General features: G+C 38.7%; 1 protein-coding gene across 14 annotated transcripts in view; it reads right to left on the bottom strand.

Annotated features, from left to right (window-relative positions):
- The window catches only part of PTK2 (protein tyrosine kinase 2), a 191,642-nt gene that overhangs the window by 15,889 nt on the left and 149,319 nt on the right, over positions 1-26,434 (bottom strand). For 7 of the 14 annotated variants that reach the window (XM_032180855.1, XM_032180854.1, XM_032180856.1 and 4 more), the window contains 12 exons: positions 25,651-25,707; positions 24,326-24,346; positions 23,172-23,269; positions 19,870-19,954; positions 16,969-17,069; positions 15,361-15,476; positions 14,255-14,355; positions 13,038-13,127; positions 11,631-11,835; positions 5,346-5,457; positions 2,429-2,515; positions 1,240-1,377 (listed from right to left, as the gene is read on the bottom strand). In XM_032180855.1, the coding sequence (XP_032036746.1) occupies positions 1,240-1,377; positions 2,429-2,515; positions 5,346-5,457; positions 11,631-11,835; positions 13,038-13,127; positions 14,255-14,355; positions 15,361-15,476; positions 16,969-17,069; positions 19,870-19,954; positions 23,172-23,269; positions 24,326-24,346; positions 25,651-25,707 (1,211 nt within the window). The other 7 variants (XM_032180853.1, XM_032180852.1, XM_032180851.1 and 4 more) reach the window with 3 other exon arrangements.

Raw genomic sequence — 26,434 nt, forward strand, 5'->3', positions numbered from 1 at the left:
GTTCCTCGATCTGCTTATAAACTGAAGCAGGTCATCAGAAGAATCACTTTCCAACTGCAAACATTTTATTTGCCTTGCTCCTAATCACTGGAACCCAAAAGATTTGAAAAATCCTGTTTTATTTTTCAATAATGTTGTCACTTCATATGTTGCACTTCAAGTTGGACAACAATAACAATTATCAATTTCCTTTTCTCATGCAATAATGCAACTATCCAGTTGTTAAAGCTGCAGGATACGTATTTTACCCAAACCAAATACCCTTTTCTGTTTCAGCTGACGGGTAAATCATGTCACGAAAACACTTTTAATGAATTTTTGAACAGGTTTTTGTGTGTGCCTTGAGCCTCAATATGCGATATCTCAACTATATACAGCAGGAATAACAACAGCATGGCAGCAAGCTGTAATGGCAGAAAATACGACCAAATCTACCAAGAGTTACCTGAGGCAAACTGAAGGCTCGCACACCTATCTGTTCTACTGTATTTTGGGTGTAAACCTCAGCTCTCACTTAAAGATCTACCAGAGGCACAAAGAACAGAACACTGCTTAGAGAGTGCAAATGGATTTAGGACAGAAACTGCAAAAAGTGAATCTTTGTGGAAGGATAAAATGGAATGAAAAACGTATAAAATATTGGAGGAGAATGGAATAATGGCAGAAGGTTAGAGGGGGGAATAACTTCATATTCCTTGCAGCTATATGCAATTGTGAGAGGCTGAAAAGCGTCTACCAAGAATACAGCTCAAGAACAGTTTTGCAGACCATTTCATTTTCTGTGCCTGATAAATTACAGAGAATCTTTGAGTACAGTTTCTATACTGGATATCTTCCATGAGAGGTATTTTTAACTAGGTAACGATATAACAAATTTTAATATGAATTTTTCCTCCTCTCTTAACACCACTAAGTTTCAGTAAAGCTTTCTTCTAACAAACTCAGGATACCTATAATCACTCGTTTAGTCTCAATGTCTTAGTTAAGATGCTAAGTAGCAGTCACTTCATCAAGAATTTGTGTAAAGAGTACAAGCACTATGTCCAACCTCACATAAGAGGATTTGGTTCAAAAAGAACTGAATTCAGTCATGACTCCAACCCAACTCCAAGAAGGCAACTTAAAAAACACCCAAGAAACATACTCAATTTTCCTACAATAATCTCCAGAGGTATCTGAAGAATAAAAAAGTGTCTTTACTGTACAGAGAGCAACAACAGGTGTGTGAGTTCACGCTACCTCCATGTTTGGTTGCCACACTGATATTTCCTGAGGTCGATGGTTCCAGGAATCTGTTTGATCCAAGAGAGAAGCCTGCCCTGGATAGATGCTGCCTGCCATGGCTGGTATCCCGTGAGAACCAGGGTAGCCAGATACCTTTAGGGAAAACGCAAAAGGTGTTATATTAGCAAACTTACTTCCCCATATTTAATAGATTTTATTTTTTTTTTCTCAAGGGAGCAAACATGAGAGTGCAGAAGGGACTCAATTCCAGTAGTCACTGCAAGGGAGGAGGAGAAGAAACAACAGCAGAAGAAGGAAGCCAAGCCACGATATGATAAAAACTCTTTCTCTAGGACTTGTACTATGTCAGGAAGCCTACCCAAACAGCAGCATTAGAAAATATGTTTCAACCTCTTTAGTCACAACGATCAAAGTCCTCTGATGAACAAAACCAACCGTATCGATACATTTATAAGACCTACACATGCAGAACTCATGTTCAAGTTAATAGGAGCCATGCACACATCACCCTGTGGAGCCATACAAACATGTACCCCCCGTGCATATGACAAGCTTAAGCCTGGAGTGACTGCATGTAATTACTGTGCCTAACTGCACAGCCTGAGAACTTCCCCACAGAAAAATCAAAGTAGTTTTAATGAGCCTGAAGCATTCCAATAAAAACAAGGAAAACCTCCCCCCCTCCACGGGAAAAAGGACCTCGACTGAGTCTGTTGTATGTGGATGTTGATTTGAACAAGCCCAAGAATACCCAAAGGAGGCTATCAGCTAGCAGAAAATAAAAAAATTCAGAGAACCATCAGGGAGTAGAGTATCAAGAAACCCAAGGAAAGCGTGGCAGCTAATCCCTGCAATTTACAACACAAGTAATTTCATAGCTTGGAAAAATGCTAACATGAATATTATATTCCTTCAGTAAATATGAAAATGTCTAATGCATTTCACTTTAGTTTTTAGGAATTTGAGTACTACATCACATTTGAAAGTATCTGCCATCTGGAGTAACCCTACCAGGTCCAGTTCAGGGTTTGTTCTTATGTAAAACAAACCAAAAAAACCCAAACATGTTTAACGCAACTCAATGAAACTAAACTGTTTAAGAAGTGAATCAATCCCACCAGCTGCAACTGAGTTATAGACTCCACGTTTGAAAGAAAACACGCGGAGTATTTAAATTTAATACCTGGTAGTGATTTGGCTGTACCATATGCTGTGGACTCGGATAAAACCCTTCACTGGATCTTGGGCTGGGGTAACCAGGCCTGCTGGGCTGTAAGTATAAAGGAAAAGAGTCTTTTAAAAGAGTCTTTAGACAGAAGAGAGTCTTTAAACAGAAAACTAAACACACCAAATTCCTCTTTGCTGAAACAAACATTTACAGGAGGCACATCACAAAAACAAGCTCAAAAAAAAAATCCCTGAAATAAACATTCAAAGTTATTTACACTTCAAACAAACAAACAAACATCCATATAAAATTAAGTTTTCCTCCACTTTTTTGTCTGGATACAGAAGAAGCTATATTATTTGCTAGGTATTTCATTAAATAACACTCACTCTGTACATTTTTGGGGCTATGTTTGAACCACAGGGCCTTCTCTCTGCTGGTTAAGTCCAGACAGAATATCACAGAAAAACTTAATGCTTAAATCATGTTTCCAGGTGCAAATAGCGAAGTTTCCAAGTTTATAATCTGCATTACGTAAAGTTTTGCCGTTAATTTGTTGTTCTGTGACTGTTCCCAGCAGTTCCCAGCAAAATTCTTTTGCTTCAGTGAGAACACAAATCAAGTTTTGTTTAGCATGAATATTTACACGCGTTATTCTGAGGACTGATGTTAGTTCTGATTATTAACCCCCACGTTTCAGTCATATTCTGAACCCCATGTCCTTCATTATACATGCTATAGGTTGCAACCGATTCCCAGCCAAGAAAAAAACAGAAATATTTCCTGTTAGAAAGGAGCTAAAGAAGAGTTATCGGATTATTTATCTGAGTATCGTGCTTTACCCCTTCAGGAAAAACACAATACTTTGTGCATATAAACAAAGAGGAGGTATAATTACAGAAAACCAGGAGAAAAGGCACCAGAAATTTGGAAAGCCCAGTTCAAAAAGCCTGTTTTCCTGCCCACACTGAACAGATCTCCCTTTTGCCAGAGCAGGCACAGAAACTTCACACTAGTGGACGAAGCAATGCTGGAAAAAGTTTCTCAGAAGTGTACTTTTATCTTCCAAGAAGCAGTATTCTGTTATTTGTACTTGATGTTAACCTCTGAAGGTACATTTGCCTCTTTTCCTGAGAAACAGTGCTGCTGGGTGTTTCAGAAGGAAAAAAAAAATCAACCAAAGAGAAAAAACAAAACCCAAACCCAACCTCATCGTTTTGCACATGGGCTCCTGGTGTCCCTCTGGCAGTTAAAAGCTACTTTCACAGTTCTTTGGAACTACAGAATTTTATCACCACTGCATGAAAAATGTTGTTATCACTCAGCACTTGTTATTTTTGGTTTCTAACTAATCACTGCAATCCAAGTAATTTCATAGTACAGATTGTGATAGCTGTGAATTGTCTGAGAATGTGCAGGAATTTAAGGCTGTAAGTAAAAGGGAGTTTAAGTCCTGTGAAGAATTCAAACTTTTTAAATGAAGTGTTATAAGAAAAAAAGTCAATTATTACCATTAAAAATTTACATAGTAAGTTGAGATGCTTGAAATTCCTTATCTACAAAATTCAACTTGTTCAAATGTCATTAGCATGACATTTTACAAAAACCACATTTTACAAAATCACAATGTAAAGAAAAACTAAGCAACGCTTGCATTGCATACACAGTGAGAGTACCTCAAGGAGTTAAAATATCAAGGCCCTTCTACCTCTTGAAAAAAAGGTGTGCAGTGGTAGGAGCATTAATATCAATCCTAACACCTTTTTTCAGGTGTTTTCATTTATGTGTCACACCCACAGCTCTGATGATGATCACTCCTAACATTAATTAAAGGTATTTTTAAGCCCTAAAGACTACATTCTTAAACAATTTTGCAATAATTAAGTAGCATATTGTTCCAATTCACGCAGTTTATCTGCTTCTGTAATTCAGGATGCTGTCTGTTTACATATACACGAAATCATATAATCTCAGGTGCCTAGACAGGTTGATGGATTCTTTGCCATTCTCAACTCTGAAATGAAAGTAGCAGCTTCAGTGTCCGTATTTCTTGGTTGCCATAAAGTTACCAAAATGAAAAACAAAGCCAGGAAATCTATCAGGCAACAAGCCAGATGTGTGGAAACCAAACAAAAATAAGTTGCCTTCCTATGGCCGTTGGGGCAGCAGAAGGGGCCCTGCTACTACTACTAAAATCCCTATCAGCACCAGAGCTTGAGTAGAGGGCTACAGGAATTCATCACAGACTGATTAGGATGCAGATATTATTCCGCATCATAGCAGTGACTGCACAAAATGAAATCCTCCGAAGTATGGACCCGATCCTTCAAACTACAAAATATATCTTAGGAAAAGCACGCAAGTTATGGAGAGAAGAGTGTGCTCAGCAACTGGAGAGGTTAGACTACCCCAACTGGAGAGCTTAGGGACATCCAAACAGGGCAGACATGCAAGGAAACAAAATTAAGTGTAAACTGAAACACATCTCGTCCTTGGGAAGTAAAACCGTTGTCCAGAATAAGAAAATTACAATTAATTAATTTATACTCCGTCGCTGATGTTTTATAAATAAACTTGACGAATGTCTGAGATCTCACCAGCTAACGTTTCATAGTAGTGCTAGAAGAAAGAAGAAAGAAAGAAAAAGCCAGGAAACATTTTTGTGGCAACTATGGGAGTCTCTTGCAAGTTAAACAAACAAGAAACAGAAAATTGTCAGTGCAAAATTACAGCACAGATCAGTTCTAATAACAGCCTAAGCAGAGCTGGGTCATTTCAGGCAAGCATTAGCAGATGATGACAGAATTGGGCAGAACGCCGTTCTCAACCAACCCATCAAACCTGGCTTTGAAGAATAATCATCGTTTCAATTCCATTTCTTTATTATTACTTTTAGAAACACTCGTGCTTTGTGTTCTGATATCTTAGCTACCTTGGGAGGAGCCTCATCCGATCCTCCTGAGTCCCAGGACACCGTGACTTGTCGCCTGGATTCCATTCTCATTCGTTCTTCTTGCTGCAGCTTCTCTTCCTCCAGTATGGTACTAAGAAAAAACACATCGGAGGTAAGTAAAACTCCAGCTCCACGTCTAACAAACCTCGGAGCTCCCACATCTCTCAAGCCAATGAATATTACACGAAAAGAGTGAGTGAGAACTTTTGAGACCAAGTTGTTTTCTGTATATTGCTTCTGGAAACCAGGTTTCTGAAGAAATGCATCTGTAGGGCTGTCAGGGTGCTTTCAACAACCGAAGCAGCACCGGGCTTTCAGAAAGCTGTGGTTGATCTTGTACAAAAAAGTTTTTTGCATGTTAACAGTTCTTTTGATGTGTAATTACAAAGAGAAATCCTCAAAGACAACAAACCAAGCACTTACTTGCATGAAAGCTTATTTTTCACATGAAAATACCCCGATTGCTGCAAAGGATCAAAACAAACCGAAAATAACGTCCTTTATGGAAGCTCAACCGAGCTTCAAATCACTGGGATTTTCCCCTCTGTTAAACAAAGCAGTCAAAAAAAAAAAAAAAAACCAACATCTCAAATACCATGCTTTCCTCTTACATTTCAGCCTAACCAGGAACACATTCAGCAAAGCAATTCGGCGAGACAGAAACATCTGACAGCATTCACTCCGCTTTTACAAGGCTCAGGTCAGGAGGGTACATTTTCAAACAAAGCACAAGACAGTAGTAAAACCGAGTTTGCTACTTACCACTGCTCTGACTATTAAAAAGCCCGTTTGAAGTTCAACGTGATACTGCTGCCCCCACAGCAGCCTCCTCCCAGTTCTGCTATGTGGATTATTAATGTTGGATATTTGCCATTTCAGAACTGCTCAGAAGGAAGCTTTGGACGAGGGAGCTGCACGCTGCACGGGATAGTCCCGAGATCTGAGCAGGGCAGATTATTGACACGTTGATCTCCCCAGAGTAAAGATAATCCCGAGAAGGAGCTACCCCAGCTCCTTGAGCACTCCAGTTTCTAGAAACAAAGCTCGGTTCTGAGTTTATAATCTCCTGCTCAGACGACTAAATAACCACCCAGAATTACTCATGCAAGGGATGAGATCAACTCCAGCAATCTATTCTCATCTTGGAACTTCGCTGCTTGTTTCAAGAATAAATTCCTGCTTGGTCGGAGGCTAGAGCTTCGCCTTTCCTCCCTCAGCCAAAAAAATTCATGCCACTTCTTAAAAGCAGGGAAGTCAGCTCATCTCAACTGCAGCCTACCCGAGTTTCTGAGTATTGCAGCAATCTCAATCCATCACTGCCGAAGGAACACAAGAATGTGGAACAAAAACAAAATCAGACCAAGTTATTTGCAGCAGTCATTCTGATAGAGCTATTGCAGACAAACAGCTACAGCCCCACGCAGGCGACTAAAAAGAAAATCCTTCTGCTTTACCACCTCTCTCTTCCTACAGAGGAAGGAAAAAGAGTATTTCTTACTATAACTCACAAAGAATTAGCAAAAATGCCCCGTTTTAAGGCTCGGTCAGGCTTTGGATATTCAGCACGAGTTTTTATGTATCATGAGAAATCAGTCAGGACGCATCTGGAGCCACGAACCACGATTACAATCTTTGAAGAAATACCTCAAAACTTAACCAAAAAATGCCAACAAAACAAAAAACCACCTACACGTATGAATAAAATGTGCATTTTTAATTTTTTTTTTTCGTTGATATGGCAGTTGCTCTAATGCGAGCACAAGGAATGGAACAAAAGTCAGCTAAAAGCAGCTGACTAAATTTAGAGATGGCTTATTGACAATTTGGGGCCACGGGTATAATTTGTCACAGCCCAGTCCTGTTTTTCCATAAAAAGGAATGAAACACTGCTACCTATCTGCCTTGCTGTCAAAGCCATTTTATCTGTGGCGTCCCGGTATTTAATACCGTACCGTTAACCTCAATCGTGTCACTGGGAATGACAAATTCTGACTGAAATGATTTGTTTTTCATAACACAGGCTCAGCTTTTTGCCTTACGGCTCTAATTCATCCTGCTATTCCTTCGCCTGTGTCATCACGAGGACCTTTCCCTCCCAGCCCGGCGAGTAGCCTGGTCAACGGCTGATGAGCTACAGCAGAATTTGTACCGGATGCCCTTGACTGCTACATACAAGAAGAGAATATAAAATAGAAATGCCTCGGAGAAGCATCACTCGAAAAAAAACCACAAGGAATATAAATGACTCACAGAAACGTCTTTGTTTTTACAAAGGGAAGACCGATCCATAGACAGAGCACAAGTGTGCCAAGAGATATTTTTGACCTCTTCTCGGTGCAGCTGCTTGAGGACTCTCAACGGTTTATTAGAAATTGCAGAGGTCAGGGAAGTCACATCTAGGCATATTTTCCCAAACGGCACGTATTTTTAGCAGCAGAGAGGCATTTCTACTCGTACGACTTCCCTAGCAAACCTCGAGGTAGAACAAACAAACCTAAGCTGTCTTCTTGGCTAGGTCTGATGAAAAACGTCTACTATTGAAGTTTGTGTAGTTGATAAACTTATTTCATTTTCAAAGAACCTTTTCACTCAATTTTGCCCGTGGCATTGAAAAGGAAACATTTACTGGGAGGTTCAAAGCAGAAATATCTGAAATACTGAAATGCAGCCTTACGTTTTGGAAGACAAAGCAATGCCAGTGTTTGCTTGTATGTGGTGTGGGAACCTAGAGGAAGTGCTGACCCTTCAACAAGCAGCTTCCTTTTTCTTGTCTGGCCAACAAAAACACATGGTTGCATGGAGATGAACACATTTTCCCCGTACAGCCCTAATGTAAGAGCACTTTTGCTGGACTTTATTCCTAATAGTCACTGTCAATGACCAAAAAGCCAACGAAGTGTTGCAACCTCCATCGTATATATCGAGTACGTGCTACAATTTTTTTTGCCAGATGCCATCAAACGACGTGACTTAAACTGCCTTCATTCTTATCAGTTTTGGGCCTTTTATTTATAAGCAACATTTCAAGAGCTGCAGCAAACACAGCCACAAGAAGGCTCAAGTCCCATTTCCATCAGTTAACTATCTCATTGCTGTCATAAAACCAAACTTTAGGGGGATGAATCAGTCATTATTTTACTTTTTGTATTCTTTTTAGAGTTGAATCTGTATTTAACACATGACCTGCAGTCCAGGGATCATCTGGGATCATCTACTCTGGTAAAACCTGTGCTTCTTCATCAGCAACCAACAGAGGGCCCAATCTTGTCACAGCAATGATAAAACTGCTCCTGATTTTGCTATTTCTATTAGAGAGGAATGGCTGGCGACAGGTACTTGATACAAAATTAATTCAATGATGCACTCAAAATGTCATGGCATGACGTTAATTTAAAAAGCTGAAAAGGAAAATCCAGTTTAACACAGAATACTAAAAGGAGTTTTAACAGGATTATTGCCAAGGGATGTGCAGGGCACCACGACTCACAAGCACAAGCCTGGGAGAAGACCTGTAAGAAAACCTGGGAGTGTACTAGGGCTTCCTTACCAACACAAACCTGTAGCATATTGAACACAGCAAAGAATAATTTAAATTTAATAATACATTTATGTATGAGGTGGTATGTATATGTTACGGTGCTGTAAATAGGCAGAACTCATTCTGAATAGCAACACTATTAAGAGTAATAGTGCACGATTTGGGTCTGCTAAATGCTGAAATGGACCTAGGAAGGAAGGATGCGATGACTAACTCATCCTTTACCCACTCTGGACAAACCAAATACCACAAAATTTCCGGCCTTATTTCCCTCCTAATAACACTACACAAATTCTACAGCAATCAGCATCTTTGCGTGGCACAAGCAGCTGCAAGTAACGTTTGTGCAACGCAGATGTCACGACAGAACGGGTAAGGCATCAACTAAACCGAGAACAGCTGAAATATTTGTGCTCCCATCAGTACTCCTTCAGATGCAGAAAAGCAGTTTTTTCCCAAAGCCACGGTCTTTGTCGTTAAAAAGGGAGGAATGCTGCAGTGTTGTATCGTTGGCTTTAGGCAAACAAAGTCTGCTCTCAGCTTGAAAAAACTACCCTGGATCCTATCCAGCACGAGCAGCAGCCACACCACACAGAGAAGGCCACCAGGGAAATGGCTTGTTTTTGCAAGTTCATGGGAATTGGAGTTTTGAAACACAATCCTTCCTCGTTGCCTGAGATGGCCTCGCCATGCGGGACTTGGCAACCTTTCTGACAAGGGGCTGACTCTGCGAGCAGCGTGGAGAAGCCCTGAGGACGACTGTGCTGCCTGATGTCCAGCAGGGAAAGGTCACTGTTTTGGAGGGGCAGAAAACTCTTCGCTTTGGTGAGAACAAAAACTGCATGTTAGGGTTGCTGCGGCCCCAGGAGAGAGCTTGTTCTCTGAATGCTGCTTCAAGTCTCCTAGCATGACAAGAGGAGGGTAAAAAATTAAAAAATCCCCCCCTTGGTGCATTTTTCATCCAGAATCAGAGAACCACTGAGGTTGGAAGGGACTCCCAGAGGTCTCCAGTCCAACCTCCCAGTAAAGCTGATGCACAGCGAGGTCAGGTCGCTCAGAGCTTTTTCCAGGCAGGGTCTGAAAGTCTCCCAGCGACCAGCTTCAGTGCTTATTCATGCACTCTGGGAAACATTTTTCCTGGTAAATGATCAGAACTTGCCTTGCTGCAGATTTTGCCTGTTGTTTCTCACCCTTTGCCTGAGCGTTTCTGACGAGAGCCAGGTTCTGATGAGAGCCAGGTTCTTGGGCATTGGTCCACCCTGTTTATTTGGCGATACCTTTTCCTCTCTTTCCTCTTCTGACTCATGCTGTTAGAGCCATTCTTGCCTTTGCTCTGTTTCTCTGAGTACAGTCTCTGAGTACAGTCTCTATTTTCTTCCAGAGGAAGAAAAAAAATAAAGAATTGCCACTTTCCACCTAGTATCCAAACCACATTACCAAGTCCTATCTTCTCCTTGTAATCCCTACCCAGGCCCACCACTCCTTCCTGTGCACTGATAATATTATGGTAAGGTCCTTGTGAGAAGGGTATGTCCTTCTCTAGATATGTACATTTTAAGTTTACACAAGAGCTCCCAGAGCAACAGACAGTGGAACATTTTACTGAGGAGGAAAAAAAAACCTTAAAAGGCAGCTACAGGAAAAGTTATCCATCCAGCAACTTTGAAACAGCATCAGAATTATACTCAAATTGCCTCTTATTTTAATGACCTGTGAATTCTCTTCTAACACAAACATCCAGCAGCAGCACATATTATGTTACGAAAACAAAACATACCACAAAGCACAACTTCAATGTCAGCTGAAACTGAAGAACTTGGTAATGAATCACAACAAATTCAAGATTGGATTTAGAGCTGTACAGTACCTACACGTTGTTTGAAGCCTTCACATACTGACTGATGCAAAATAGATACTGAGGACTCATAAAATCACTAAAATGGCCACAAATATTAAATGTCTCTATACAACATCTCAGGAATGTTTCTAAGTTTAAATATCACCCTTGTCCTGTGGCTGGAGATATGGGTATATGGACACTGGATTGAATTACTGCAGAATAAACTGTGGTGTGAATTTAGACTGGTGTCAAATGTGCACTCACACTTTACAAGATGAACATAAGGTAGTCCATCCCATTTTACGAAGGGCAGAGTAATTCCTAGCTAATTACAATGCTTTTATTGCAGGCTCCACAGTTGCACACAAAGAGATACCATGGGGAACTTGTGTGCTAGATATGTAATAAAACTGACTTCCAACAGCACTTCAAAATTTTGCTTGTTCTACTGAAAATGCTCAGATGTCTAATTTCAAAGCATCTGCTCTGAAACCTGGTGATTCATTTCTTTAGGAAAATACACGTTTGTACCCCAAAACTGTATACTACATGTTTGACTAGGTAATCACTCTAAATTCTTTCTACTCCTCCCCCTGCCCCTGGAGAACTGTAGCATATATAGCTCAAATTATAAACAAATTACTAGTACAAAATGGAGTTTTTCTTGGCAAAGAAAGATGATTCATATTTCTGATTATTTGAATTCACTGCCTAGTTTAATTTTCTCCAACAGATAAGGTCCAGATTTCCAAGAAAGTATCACCAACCTGGCCCCCTGGAGATAAAGCCTTGCATTTTTGACAGAAAGAAAACACTGTAATGGAAGGCACAGCAAAAAGCAAATATTTCTGAACAAGGAAATGACCTTTCAGAAGTAAAACCCTACCTGAGTTGTGCTTTAAGTTCTGTAAACCTGGGTCGTCTGCTAGGGTCGTATGCCCAGCACTTGGTCATAAGGCTGTAGAGGGTAGGAGGGCAGTTTGGAGGCATGGGGAGCCGCTCACCGTTCTCAATCCGCCCAATTACATCATTGTTCTTCACTCCCTGGAAGGGCTTTACCCCATGCATGAGGATCTCCCACATACACACACCTGGGGAACACACACACAAAAAAAACATTTCCTCCGTGTGAGCAAACAAAAAAAAAACTGGTAAAAGAGAAAGCAAACCTTTCCCCCAGCCCCAGCACACAAAGCCTCGATTTTAAGAGGGAAGAAAGGAGGTTTAATAAGAATGGTGGCTAAAATAAAGGACAAAAGCCTCCTTTCAGAGTTGCTATGCTCAGGAATACTACATGTTACAAATTCCCAGAGTACTTGCTTTGAGAAGTACAGCCAAACAATGCAATTTCTTCTAAACCCTATAGCCAGGGAATCAATTTTTACTTACCGGCTGACAGCCCAAGGAGGGACGTGTAGTAAGATCACACACGCAGTACCAACCAGAACTATTTATGAGGAAGCATGACCCACAGCTGGCTCACAGCAGCCTGCCTGCACATTTAGCTACGCTTTACCTATTGTAAATCAGAATGGTTGCTCATATTCAAATCTACTTTTCTTTCTCTCTCTCTCTTTTTTTTTTTTTTAAAGTAGAATGAGCTGTATTTGCTTTTCCCTTTGACTAGTTCCAACTGGCCTGTTTCGACTTGCATAGTGTATTTTCACTTTGAGGGTGTTTTAACGCTGGCACTGATCCCATTTTTTTTTTTTTTTTTGTGCTGAAACTATGTAATAAAACAGTTTCTGTTGAAACTATGTTAAAAAGCACAAAGGGGAAAAATGGTCTGTCAGGTTAAGATCAGCCAGAATGTTCCACGGGCTTAATTCTTCTGACTGTACCACCAGAATTTTCTTCATACTATTATAAAACAGGTAAAAATCATATACCCTTTGCTTAAAAAAAAAACACACTTTATTTTGTGAAGAGGGTGAACGCTGCTCTTACTTAAAGTCTCGTCGTCTTTGCTCCTTTACACAGCCTGTCTTTGTTTTGTCTGTCTAGAGCAGCGCTCTGTGAGCTCTTGTTCGAGCACAGGTGATCAGATTCATATAAAAAACATGCATATTTAGGAAAAAAAGATGAAGGATTCAGGATATTCCTGAAAGTTAAGCCTAAACTTATACATAGAAAAAAAAAAAAACAGAGATAGAAAAGGTGCTAGAAGAAACTGGAATTTCCGAAAGAACAATAAAAACAGCTGAGTATCTAGAAATTACTCATCTTACAGTAATTAAAAACACTGAACTTCTGGGACAGGACAGTAAAAGCCGCACCATTTGGGTTCACTTACCAAACATCCACACATCACTAGCTGAGGTAAACCGTCGGAAGTTGATTGACTCTGGAGCCATCCATTTGATAGGTAATTTTCCTTTGGAAGCTACAGGAAAGGCAAGACAAGGCAGGCTGTTATTCCCACTGCTGTGTTCAAACAGCTTTGTTTCATTAGGGAAATAATTTACAGGCAAAACCCATCTCCAGTGAGTAACTATCAAATTTGTACACGAGATCTCTGTGCCACCTGGCCAGTTCTGCTGGTCATCCTTGAGAGAGAGGGGAACAGCACCTTGCATAAATATACAGACTGATTAAGCCCCTTCTAATTTTAAGTCAATTCTTCATTCAAAATACAACTATTGTGGTTAAGAACCCACTGGTACTAAGTCTAAAACTCACAAAATCTCAGCTAGGGAGCAGGTGTTTGCAAATGATTGATCAAAATAAGGGTAGCTTGCTTGGCCTTACATGAAGCAGAAAAAACAACTCCAAAACAAAGCATTTCCCCAAACCTCCCCCCAAAAAAAACCCAAAAGCACAACAAGAAATGACCATGTCAAAAACATTCCTCACCTTCTCGGCAATTAAATCAACTGAAAGTAGCTCAGAGTGAAATGAGACAAGTGAAACCAGGAAGCATACTGAAGCGTTAAGAGGACAGATAACGGATTTTTAAAATACACGACTAACTTCAAAATTTATTGAAGATTGAATTTGTAAAGACAGCTACATAATATGCACCAGATTTCAATGTTGCAGTTTGGCACCACATAGAAGGAGAAGAGAGATGGCCTGTTTTTCCCCATCAGGCACTGAAGGGCATCTCACAGCTGCTGGAGACACTTCAGCTCAGTCTTCCATGCAAAATGGGGGTAAAAAGTAATTTCAAGTATGTTTTGTATTGAATCTTGCCAGACCAGTGGCATTTGTGAGTATGCAGCATACAATAACAATGCAGGCTCAAACATCTGTAGCCTTAAAACCATTTTAGGCTACTTATATTATACCATTAATGTGATTATCTCAGGACCCGAAATGGAGAACCTTCTTAGAATTGTGAAAAAAGTACTGTGTGCTTGTCCTAAAAACCAGAATGTAACCTACAAATGCATTTCCTACTTTTTGCAACTTAAATCAGATCCTGTGATTTGCCTTCTTGAGCCATACATGTAGGAATTTACTGCCATCTACTAAATTTTTAAGCAGTTGTCAAACTGAATGTCGACTTACCTTTATAGTAAGTACTATCTTCCATGTATCGGGATAAACCAAAGTCACCTAATTTCACACAGTCAGTGGCAGACACCAGCACATTTCTAGCAGCAATATCCCTGCCAAATAGAGGAGACACTATTTCTAGTCATTTAAAAACTTAAGAGTGGTAAAACACTATTTGAAATATATTATTAAAGTCCAGAAGTATCAAAGTCCCTTGAGAGGACCAAATTATTCTTCTACAGTTTGGGTGGGTACATACAGAAAAAAAAAAAGTCTACATATTTGTCTACTGATTCTAAGAAGCTTAAAGAAATATTCTAGCACATTTGGTCTTATATCTGGGTGTGTATTATATATAGTATGCATATATATGTATCTATGTACAATATATACCATATACATGCAACCTGAACTTAAATCTTTAAGCACAAACAGAAAGTTCAAGCCCTAAATGTTTCATAGCAGTTTGAATTCTGTTTACTGTTAATTGCATACAACATGAGGCTAAAATCAGTCTTTCCCCCCTAGGGAGGAATTCAAAGGGAAGAAAATTAAAAACACATCCAGAAAGAAATTTAGGTTCACTTTCTGGTTAAAAAAGAACTTTTATTTTATAAATATTTTGTTTTCCCTGTTCTTTGCTTAAGAAGCCGGCTGCCCATTGTTTTATTTTCTGTATTTGCAAGATTACAGTTGACTACCAGTTTGAAAAAATGTAACCACAAAGCAACAACTCAGCTGAAATCTATTCCGATTAAAATCAGGCACCATCTCCAAGTCAATCTAGGGCTGAGCCAGCAGGTGTCACTCTTGAAAAGGGTGTTATTTTGACTAAAAAATGCCATACTGATATGGAGACAGACATAAAACACGTAAATGGCTTTTAGGAGTGTCAAAGTATTGCTGCTACACATTCATCATAAGCCAAGGGAAAGAAACATGAAAGTGAAGCTTAAAGGATCCAACTATGTATATTAAGTCTCTTCACTCAGACAACTGTATCTAGTACCCAGAATTACTGCCAACAAGCAATTTGGTAATCTAAGACACAGCTTATTCTATAAAATTTCAAATAGTTACGTATAAAAACACGCACACATGTGTATATACGGGCTTACCTATGTACAAATCTTTTGCTCTCTAAGTAAGCAAGTGCCATGCTAAGCTGGTAAGCGTAGAGTATGAGGGAGGCCAGATCCAAGCTGTATTTTCTGACTTGCAAAAACGATCTCAACTTTTTGCACAAAGAAAAAAAGAAGGAAAGAAGTCAGAACAACAACAAAAAAAAGATAACAGATTTGAACAAGACATATCTCAAATTGTAAAGTTTACCCAAGTGTCAACAGGCCTGCTTTCCCTTTAGATGGGCAAGAACAGAAAACCACTTATGAAAAAGCCCAACTGGGTTAAATCCAAGCAGTATTTTTTCTGTGTGGAAACTGTTAGCCCAATCAAGAAAACATTTCTGCATTGCATTCAGGCTCCTTCTGAGGGCTGAGTGCATACGCTGCTGCTGAGACAAGTGCTCGTGGTCTTGTTACGAGTTCTTCCCTGAGAACTGAGCAAGTTTTTGTCCTAAATGATTTCAGGACATAACAGTATCCAGCAAATTGAAATACTGATTAGATGAATATTGTTTGAGCAGCATGAATTTTACTCTGCATTTACATTTGCTAAGATATACGCATTTAGCTCAGAGTAGCCCCTATCAATGCAGAAGTTTTATGAACCATACTCCCAGTAAAAGGCAGTTAGGACCTAATGTAGGCCTAATCTAGTAGCACTAGATTCTCTTTTATCAATTAAAAAAAAAAAAAAAGGCTTTAAAAAGTAATTTGGGCTCCATAAAAGAAATTTATAAACTTTTGACAGAAAATGCTTCCACTATAGTTTTGCTGCCTTTTTTTGGTCTGTTTGGACAACGTACTGCAGGTTGCTAATTAAAATGTCTTACAGAATGAAATATTACTTCAGCTCACATTTTCAGATATACGTGGCTCAAAGGAAACAAATGAGTTTCAAAAACCTGAGCTCTAGTTTTCTTTAAACCATTCATCCAAATGACGTGATAATGAGGAAAGTCATCTTATCTAAGGTCTCTGCTGCAGAGACTGTACAGAAAGAAAGATAATAAATTCAGGATTCTGAGGAAAATAGCAATATTACTCAGGAGGCTTCCAAAAGCCATCTTTGTTTAAGAATAACAAACCTGCTCCCTTTCATATGCAACGTCCACTTTTCAAGAAACATCTATTCAAGGCTGGGAAAGAAATTTGGATGGTTTTATGTACCCCACTTCCACCCTCCTCCCAAACCCTCTCTGCTATAGTTTCCTTCAATTGCTGCTCACACAACAGCAGCCACTACCGCCACCTTTTAGGAGCAGAAGATGTACCACGTAATTTCCCTTCCAGAAGGCATGCTTGAAAATGCTATTTGTAACTCATTACCATCATCTGACTTGACACAGGTCATGCTCTCACTCTGCAAGAGCAACTGAAGTTCTCTGAAAGCTATGACTAAATCCCTTTGGTACGAGCTGATGCAGTTCCCTTAGTGGAGGAGTGAGGTCAAATCCTGCCACTCCTGTGTCTGAGTCCATAATTCTACCACAAGTATGATATCATGTCTGAGGAGTTTGCCTTTGGCTTAGTAGTGATAAGTGATTTTTTCAGTCTTTTGCAAAGCTAAAAGGGAAACCAAAGGCACAGGGGAAGTTTTCATACCTCTCCAAGGGTACAGAGCTCCATGATTATCCAGACTGGGTTTTCTGTAATAACTCCAATGAGCTTCACAATGTTCGGATGATCAAACTGACGCATCGTTACTACAAGGAGAAAAAAGAAGTTTGTGTTTTTGTTTTTGTTTTTTTTTTTTTAATAAATATAATAATTAAGTTCTGCCCTGGCTGAGCATGATGTAAGTGAACACATTGACCTACCAGCCCAGTGTCCAACCTATAAACCTATCAGAACAGGAGGAGGAAGGAAAAACCAGTATATTTAACTCCATGTCTGAAAAAATATGTCAGTTTATGGCACAGACACACAACCTCATTTGATGATTAAGTTCACATCTGATTTTATTTTCTATGGGCTTAATTAACTTTTCAGTCTCAGCAGCACAGTCGGTATATTTTATGCAGGAAGATGTACAAATGCTTATTAATGTTCTGGGGAGGTCTATTTGGTAGGTTAAACAAAACATCAGTCCTCTGATTACGTTTTTATCTTCCAACATACGCACAACAAGCATCCTTAATTTAATCTTAAAGTAGTCTCTCTTTTACATTTACAGTGTATGCTGTCAACAGAAATACATAGCAATTACCAAACTGGCAAGTCTGCTTTAGTTCACACAGAATTTGAAAAGAAAAAATGTATTTTGGCTTTTAATTAATTATAAACTGAAACAGCAGGTGGTTTTGGATTCACATTCTGATGAGCTCTGAACTCTACTTCTGATACACAACAGCAGTATAACCACTACATCTTGCAACACTAAAAATCCCAAGAAAATCCCTTGGACAATGCTACTTAATCCCACAATGTTTCACTAATATATTTTACTGCAAAGAAGGAAACAAAGATACTCTTTAAAATATTAATGTATTATGAATAAATCAGGAAAAGAATCAATAAAACAAACAACCCTGTCGAGGACTTAGCTTAACACATTAATGAACAGGAATAAAGAACATGCCAACTGGGCAATAAAAACTGGTAAAACACTACATAGAATTGAGACTAGGTTCCTAAATCACTGAACTCCCCTCCTCCCTTTTGAAGTAAAAGGAATTTCAGAGAAGGAAGTTTAACTGAACCCTATTTCAGTATTAAAATCTTGGTAAATAAAATGTATATTCTGAAACACCACCAATTATTTACCTTTAGGCCTCTCTTACACTAATCTAACTCAATGAAATTTGCAGTATGTTTTCCAACACGAAAATATTGCTTCTTTGATGTAGAAATGAAGTGGGAAGACAAAATGATGAAGAGGAAATCAACATACATATTTCTATACTTCTTATGGTCTTAAGTTTTAAGCACAATATATTCCATTGTTGGAAAATATATCTGAGAGACTAATTCAATCAACGTTACCTGACAAACTCACAAATTCATTTTGCCATCAAGATTCTAGAGCCAAGAGGAAGATTCCCTTTCCAGAAGGAATGAACCACTTGCAGAAAGGAGCAATTTACCAAAACCAGTGGAAGATCAGTGAAGATCTCCAAAGCCCAGGCAGTTTGTCTTCCTTCTTGCAAGAATCAACACAGCATCTTTTCAGCACTGGAAAATCCAATGTGAACAACTAAAACCCCCAAACTACCAGAACTGTCTTTATATCATACTTAGAAGTTCTGAATCCGCAGGGTTTACATATGTTATGTGTTATTAAAGGAAAAAAATACACGAAGCTCTTTAATGAAATACTGAAACTCTGGTTAAAATGTTGAATTTGGGCCTTTTATGGGTGCTCTTACAAAGTGGCAGTGTCTTCTCAAGAGTTTGCAATCTGAACACAAACAGGGGAAATGGAATGGATGGAATTAGAAGAAAAAAGGAAGAAAAAATGATTAAAACTAAATTGAAAAGCACTATTTACCTGTCTATGCTGCTGGCATTTCCTGATCTGTTGAGCTCAAGGTCTAATAAGCAGCATTCAATGAGCAATTATTTTCTATGTTGTTAAGAGACAGCAGCCTACCTTTGACTGCTATGTTATTACTCTAAACAATGGTATTTACTTTTCCAACAGCTAGATAGATAGTTGAAAGAACTATAGTAATTTAAGAAAAATCTGACATTCAAAAATAATAAGCCATTAGCACTGAACGCTTTTTCTGAACAATTACAAATCCTTAAACAAAAGCCTACTGAGTAAGAGAATACAGTAACATCTGGCCATAACCAATTAATTTACTGTTATAACACAATGCCTTTACAAGATTTATAGATATGTAATAGCGGAGGATAATAGGCAAAAATTAAGGTCTATGTCTCATATCATAATTTACTTACAAAGCCAAACATTATGGAAATCAGCACCTACAATATGCTTACAAACGTTTTCTGTAAGTATTCTTCTCAACGAAAAGCCTTCCTCGTGTGTGAAAGATATTAGTTGGGGAATGCAATATTTGTGGGCAATTATTTAGAAAATTTGTTTATTCTACTACAATTTTTAATTCTGAAATTTCAAAACAGGTAAGTATTAGACCTAACGTTTTAGCAACTTTTTTAACAAGCACAACCTGACCTTCTAAAGGTAGTGTAATACACTGAAACAAATGCTACCTGATTTTATTTTAAAAATTGGTTGAGGAAAAAAAATAGAAGATCAGATCTCTGACACTGCAAAACTGTTTCTGAAGTCTTCCAGGAGTCAGATATCACTGTTCAACTTGGAAAAATCAAATAAGCCACATATAATCATATACATAGGCAATGCCAGGAAATAAAGCAGTCTTCCTGGCACATTTTGCAGGAGAGAACAAAGCTCATGTTGTACATTAACAAAACATTCAAATTAGTATCAGAAGTTTCTGGCACAGAGGGCTGCAAAATCTTTCCAAGGACCATTTACAGAAGCTACCCTGAAAGAAATAATTTAATACTCACAGGCTTCTTGTAAGAATTTTTCTCTAACGCTGTCTGAGGTGCAGTTTTTACAAGTTTTGATTGCAACAGCCATAGCCGGATTTTCCTGAAACACATTAATTAGAAATAACTGAAATACAGCCCACCAAAAGCTAAGTCCTGTAAAATTCTAGCACTTTAGTTAAGAAATTCATTTTGCAAACATCACTGATAAAACATTAATATAAGCAAAACACTTAGTGTCTGTGTTTATATCTAATGAGCCTTGGAAAATTTAATCTGATTTAGAATATATTAATTCAAACAAAAATTGTGATAAAAGATGACTGATTTAAATGAGTAGTGCTATAAGTGTTACAGGGCTACTGGAGGAGAGTAAACTATGAGCATATTTAGCAAAAGCAAAGGAAAACAAGTAGATACATGCTTGAAAAACACACTTGGCTTCTGCAAGCAAGCAACTTGGAAAGCCAAATAAAGGAGTGTTTGTGGCTGTGCAGTGCAAAGACTGGCTGTAATTCTGACTGACTCCAATCCTTCCTATTAAGCAGACTGCTAACAGGATGCATACTAATTGGACTTTTCAGCTGAGCTCCAACTACAAAGGGAAGTGAAATATTTTATAAATTAGCTTTACAATCAGTTACATCGAGAGCTTAGAACCGATTTAACACAACACATGTATTCAAAATCAGAAACAGATTGTAGCATCTGATTGCTTATCCTCTGAATACAGAAAAATGGGAAGCTCCAAGAAAGCCCAAAGGAGGCCTCCTGGCTCAGGCGGCATCTTTCATCTTCTCTTCCTTTCGTGTCTTCTACAAACACTCCTTTTCTGAGTCCCAGACAGCATGGAGAAGCTATAAGTGCCTTTTATTTTGTAAAGAAGCTTTAGGCATTTGAGCTTCAGTAGAATTCAAAACACTGCGATTTACTTAGAAAATGGTATTTTAAAAGTTTAAATCTTCATTTATCAAGTGAGTAACCTGCATTACAAACCGGAAAGCTCGTGTATCCCTAGCTCTCACAAGAATAGCTCTGCAGGGGCCCAGCAGAAGCTGCTCCACCACAGGTAGCTCAAGCTCTTCCAGCACAGCAACATGGCACATCCCCACTGCTCCACGCCGTGCTAAGATGTCACTCTGATGAATTCTTCATGGATTAAAAGCAGCTGAAGTGTTTTAAAATTAATCCTGATCCAGTCCTGACCAGGGCCTTAGATGACTTCCTTCATATTGGGAATTCTGTGGTGGAGTCCCTGTCCCTGGGGGTGTTCAAGGAAAGGTCGGACGTGGTGCTTAGGGACAGGGTTTAGTGGGTGACATCGGTGGTAGGGGGATGGTTGGACCAGATGATCTTGAAAGTCTTTTTCAGCCTTGATTCCATGATTCTAATGGGAAAATTACACACCACCTTTTCCCCAAAAGGGCAGAGGGTAGACCAATGTCCTCGCCTGGTTTTTAAGGCCTGTGAGAGCCCAGCACTCACAGAATTGTCCTGTGTCCACACATCCTTTGCTATTTTAAATCCATTTTTATACACAAGTGTTACCAGAATTAGAATAATATTTGTATTTTGCAGGCTTCATGTCCATTTGCTAAGAGTCAGTCACAACACAGGTCTTCGGGTTGCCTTTGCATGAAAACGTTGCTCAAAAATCTTCTCTCGTACATAAACGTGCCCATAAGCTGACTGAAAAACTGGTGGTAAATGAAGATTTTATTCCCTTCTGAAATCAGGATCCAACGATCAGGGTTGGAAGAGTTCTCTGGAGCCCTGCCAGACCAATCCTTCTCTCCTGGGGCTACAGACAGAGTTTTTCAACGTCTTATATATCAGTAGTAACATCAAAAGGCAGAGTTTTAGTGCCTGCAGCCAGCAACGACTCCAGATACGCAGCACAACAACATACAGAAAGAGGACTCTTATCAGGGTTTTGCTGATGCTTTATTTTTGGATAAGGAGCCAAAACAGCGAGGATCTAACAGACAGGTACCAAAATGTTCAGTGAGCAGCAAACATCACCGTTTTAAATGACACTTTTGGCTTAATTCCAGAGCAAAGAAACCTTTAAAGACGGTCTTATTTGAACAGCTTACACCTGAGCAACAGGATCCTGGGTGTATATGTATGCATACATCTTTCATTCAGCATGCTATAAATGCAGGCTGGTTGTGGTATTTCGGGAATTCTTAGTAAAAAGCAGCTTTCTAGAAGATGTGGATGCTGCACAATCAATAGAGTAGGAACTTTACAAGTCCAATGAACAAGGATAAATAAGATTTTCAGATTGGAATTTGAGCTAACAGAACGAGATGCCAATAATCACCCTTTTTTTTTTTTTTTTAATGTGACCTGAATACATACAAAGATGGGAAGGCTATCATGCTATGGCATCTGATCTTTTACCTGCTGTACCATTTCTTCCAGAAGTTTACGTTTCAGTTTATGACTACTGCATAAAAATGTAATGGTACCTTACTATTTTTCCTTTATATATTCAAGTTCCTTGTATGTGGTCAAAAATTCATGAAAGAAAGTCATCAGTTTCAAAAATCTGCCACACACACTGACTTAACAAAACCAATTTTTTCCTAGACAAAAAAAAAAATAGAAGTGGACAGCATTTTCTTTCAAGAAAAAGTAGTAGGTTTATTAACATATAAACTAGAGAGCAAGAGAGAGATGCTTACTGCCGAAACAGACATTTTTCAATGTTACTGTCCCTCTGTTGTAGGCTGCTGCCCTTCCAGCATAACAGAGTACAATTTCTCCTCTGTATTTCAGTACAGTGAGATTAAATTAGATTACCTTATCCTGACACAAATGGCAGCTTCTGCACTGAACACTGAACCTAAACCCAGCTCAGGTTTCACAACTTTTGATACTGTTTTGAACTTCTGAACAAGTTCTAGAGCACTGAATATCCCACAGTGGAGTATGGCCAGAGGTACGTGCATGCTTCCCATGCTTGGACACACTCAAAATAAAGAAGTGTATTGCTGGGGTTTAAAAGCAAAATTCCAACTCTGCCAGTGGCTTCGATAAAGACCTGAATAATGTAGTCAGCATTTTTGATTTGTTTCCGTATCTGTAAAAAAAAAAACAGGCATATCGGAGCAGAGAAGCCACTCTGGAGCTCCTTTTTTACATACCTGAAAACTGAAAAATATGCACTACATGCTGATTATTTTGATAAACCACAGAGTCAACATGTACTCGTGTTCTGGAAGACACAGTCCAAGGCATATGAGGCATACATTTATTTATTTAAACTAGAAACTTTTTGTTTGTCTGTGATTTACTTCCAAAATAAGGCTTACCGGACTCATGTAAACTCCTTGATGTACATCTCCAAATTGTCCTTCACCAATGCAGCGCCCCAGCTCAATTCTCTCCCTTTGAATTTCATAATCTCTGGCTACAAGAATATAATGCACTTAAAACATCAGATCTCCGATGAAGAGCAAATGAACAATCCACAAGATACCAAACTCAAAGTAAGTCACTCAAATGTCTCATATGAATAACTAAGATTAACACTTGCTGCACACCAACCTATAAAAATGCCATATACACAGTGGAAACCTCTTAAACAAATGCTTGAATCAAAGCAGTGTAAAAGGAATTGTGAAATCTAATCTGTTAATGAACTATTATGCATTATTTATTTCATTGCAATAGACGTAATTAAATCTTTCTTAATTATAGCTCGTAAAAGACAAAGAACACAAACAGCCTAGGGCAATACAGATGATAATAAATACAGCCTTAGCCCACGGGCCTTTGTATGTTTAAGAGAACTCCACTATGTGATATTTTAGATCTTGGAACCATCAAATGAGCCAGGAGAATTTTTAAAGAGGTAACTGCAAGAAAAAAAAATACAGAAACAAGAGCGTGGCAAACAAAGATAAAATGAAAGAGCAGAATTTTGAGTGCACTACACCACCATCAGTGTGTAATTGGAGTAAAATTGATATAATGCTTTGCAACTTATGCAATTTTGTTAACTCCATTGTTTAATAGACTGAGAATATTTCTGATGAAAATGTCTCGGTACTTCAGCAAAACATTTAATCAATTGCAACTGAATTACTTCATTTGCAATTTAATTTCTAGCAGACATGGAAAAATATTTCAGGAGTAGCAGAAAAGCATGTGCAGTATATGTTTTCACCTCTACTTCTTTTATTCAGAGAGAAAAAAATATAATCTACCAGCTTAGGACTTCATGACTGATTATTTTGTCTTCATTAACACTACAGAAATGACGTCACCTAGAGCTGGGTAATACAATGTTAAATGCCTTTTTCATTTCTTGTTTTAAGTACTGCATTTTCCTCTTTAAAATCCCAAAGCTAGCTGGTTTAACTAGAAATAAATGTTTATTAAATGAAAGTGAATAGGAAACTTAAAAATTCCACATCATTCCAAACTGCAAGCATACAGGGATGGGGAAAGGGTCTCCTGTTACCTTCATCTATTCCATAGCTTTCTGCAGTGCAATTAAGAGAAAAATCAAATGCTTACTTAGATATAGCTTCTTGAAATCAAAGCAAGGACAAACATTTGTTAACAATAAAAAAAAAAGAAGAAATATACTGATGCAATTTTAAGTTTACATTAGCAGAAGTCACGGGTCTGTTCTTGTGATCCTACTGCCTCAGTCCTGCGAGAGCTGAACACTTGAACCCACTTCAATCCAAGCAAAGCGCTTCACTTCATGAATTTCTCTCCAACAGCCCATCTTATGGGCTTCGAATTGAAGGCATACTTAAGTGTTTAGCATCATCCAGGGCTGGGACCACAAGTAATTACTTCCATGAGAGTTTAAATAAAAAGATTTTTTAAAAAAATCATACAGAGTTAATATGTTCACAAAAAATAAAGGATATAGCTTATCACAGTACTTTTTTTTTTGCTCCTGCAATTATTTTGGTAGATTCATGTAGTGACTTACTGCAAGACATTCGAAACACATTGTTTATTTCTGGAAAACATATATTCTTGCTTTTCAAATATTTTCCACAGCAGTATGCTATATTGCGAACACTGGAGTGATCATGCAGCATTCCTGCCACATGGAAACCTGTAGAAATCCTTCCATATGTTCATCATTCTTCAGCAGAACGTGGTACCAGCTCAGCACCACCCTCCCCTTTTACGCTAGCCAAACCTGACGTTTTTGCAGGTCTGAGCACCATCTGATTGCCAATCATTAAATTAGCTAACCATATTTAGTATTATACCTTAATTCAAATATGCCATAAGAAAATCTTTGCAGTGACTAATGCATGACCTTTTTTTGCTTTCAAAGATGAAGACTCAGAAAAACTTTGCATTTTTGTTCTTGTTCCCCAAGTCTTTCATCTTTAACAAAATTGCATGTGGTACAACTTTTTTTTCACCAAGGAATTAGAGAGCAGCAAGTCTGAGACAGAGCAAGGATGAGGAGCAGTTACAGAGCAGTAGGCAGCAGCTTTCCAAATTCCCTGCCCTTATTAAACAAATCTTATCCAATCTTTCTTTGTGCACTGTGTTCAGCATCACCATAAAAAAAATGTATTTTGAGACATAAAAGGCAGTTCTCTGTGAAGTCACTGACATCAGCAAAAAATACTGAAGAACTTGTTTTTGTTTGCTTCGTAACCTGAACTTGAAAGACACTGAAACTGAGTTTTCAGAACATCATCAAGAATAGTTTCTTTGCACACATACTAAGCATGAAATCTCAGATTCACCCCTTGCTAAACCAAAGAAACTGCCAGACAAAAAGTTCCTATTAAGTCCCATACTTACTTGATGGCATTGTATACGTATCTTCTTCATCTATGATCTCTGCATAGTCATCTGTTTCTGTAAAGGGAGGAATTGAAGAATTTCGGGGAAAAAATGAAAACAATTCTCCAAAACAGTACCTCCAATTTATCAAGGGTGATATGCGACAACCCCCCCCCCACTTCAACAGCGCCGGGACGCATTCACAATAGCGTGAATAAAACTTGCTCATGCATAATTTATGGTATGGTAATGACCCCTGCCAATTATACCACGTCACATAGATGCATTCACCAAGGAATAAAAGGAAGATTCATTCGGATTCAGAAAAGTCTAAGCTCTGTCATTGAAACCAATCTCAACTGTTGACTTCAGAAGAAAACCTTTCTAACAGCAAATCCCACCACAGGAAAGATAAAACATCATTAATGGATTAAATTGCTTCATCTTCAATAAAAGTGTGAATAGTAGCTTGCTACTATTTGGTGTCAAACAAGCAGAACAGCCAGTAAAGATGTTCCAGGGCAGCATCTACCCGCTGTCAGTGGGGCAACGTGAGCAATTTCTCTTGGAGCTTAGAGGTATTTTAGGTCACACTCTTGCCTCAGACCCATTTTCCTTGTATCGCTCTCACTTTCCTTTGTTTAGCAGAAATTTCACTATCACTTTTGCTGTCAAGAACCGGCATCTCATGGACTGCTTGTGAAAACGCCCAATTCTCAAAGTTTTCAGAAAAATGCCAGTGTATTTTTTCCTCTGTTTAGGACTTAGGGCTTTTATGTCACCACTTCCCAAAATGGTCTAA

Source organism: Aythya fuligula, chromosome 2 (genome assembly GCF_009819795.1).
Source record: "Aythya fuligula isolate bAytFul2 chromosome 2, bAytFul2.pri, whole genome shotgun sequence".
NCBI lineage: Eukaryota > Metazoa > Chordata > Aves > Anseriformes > Anatidae > Aythya > Aythya fuligula.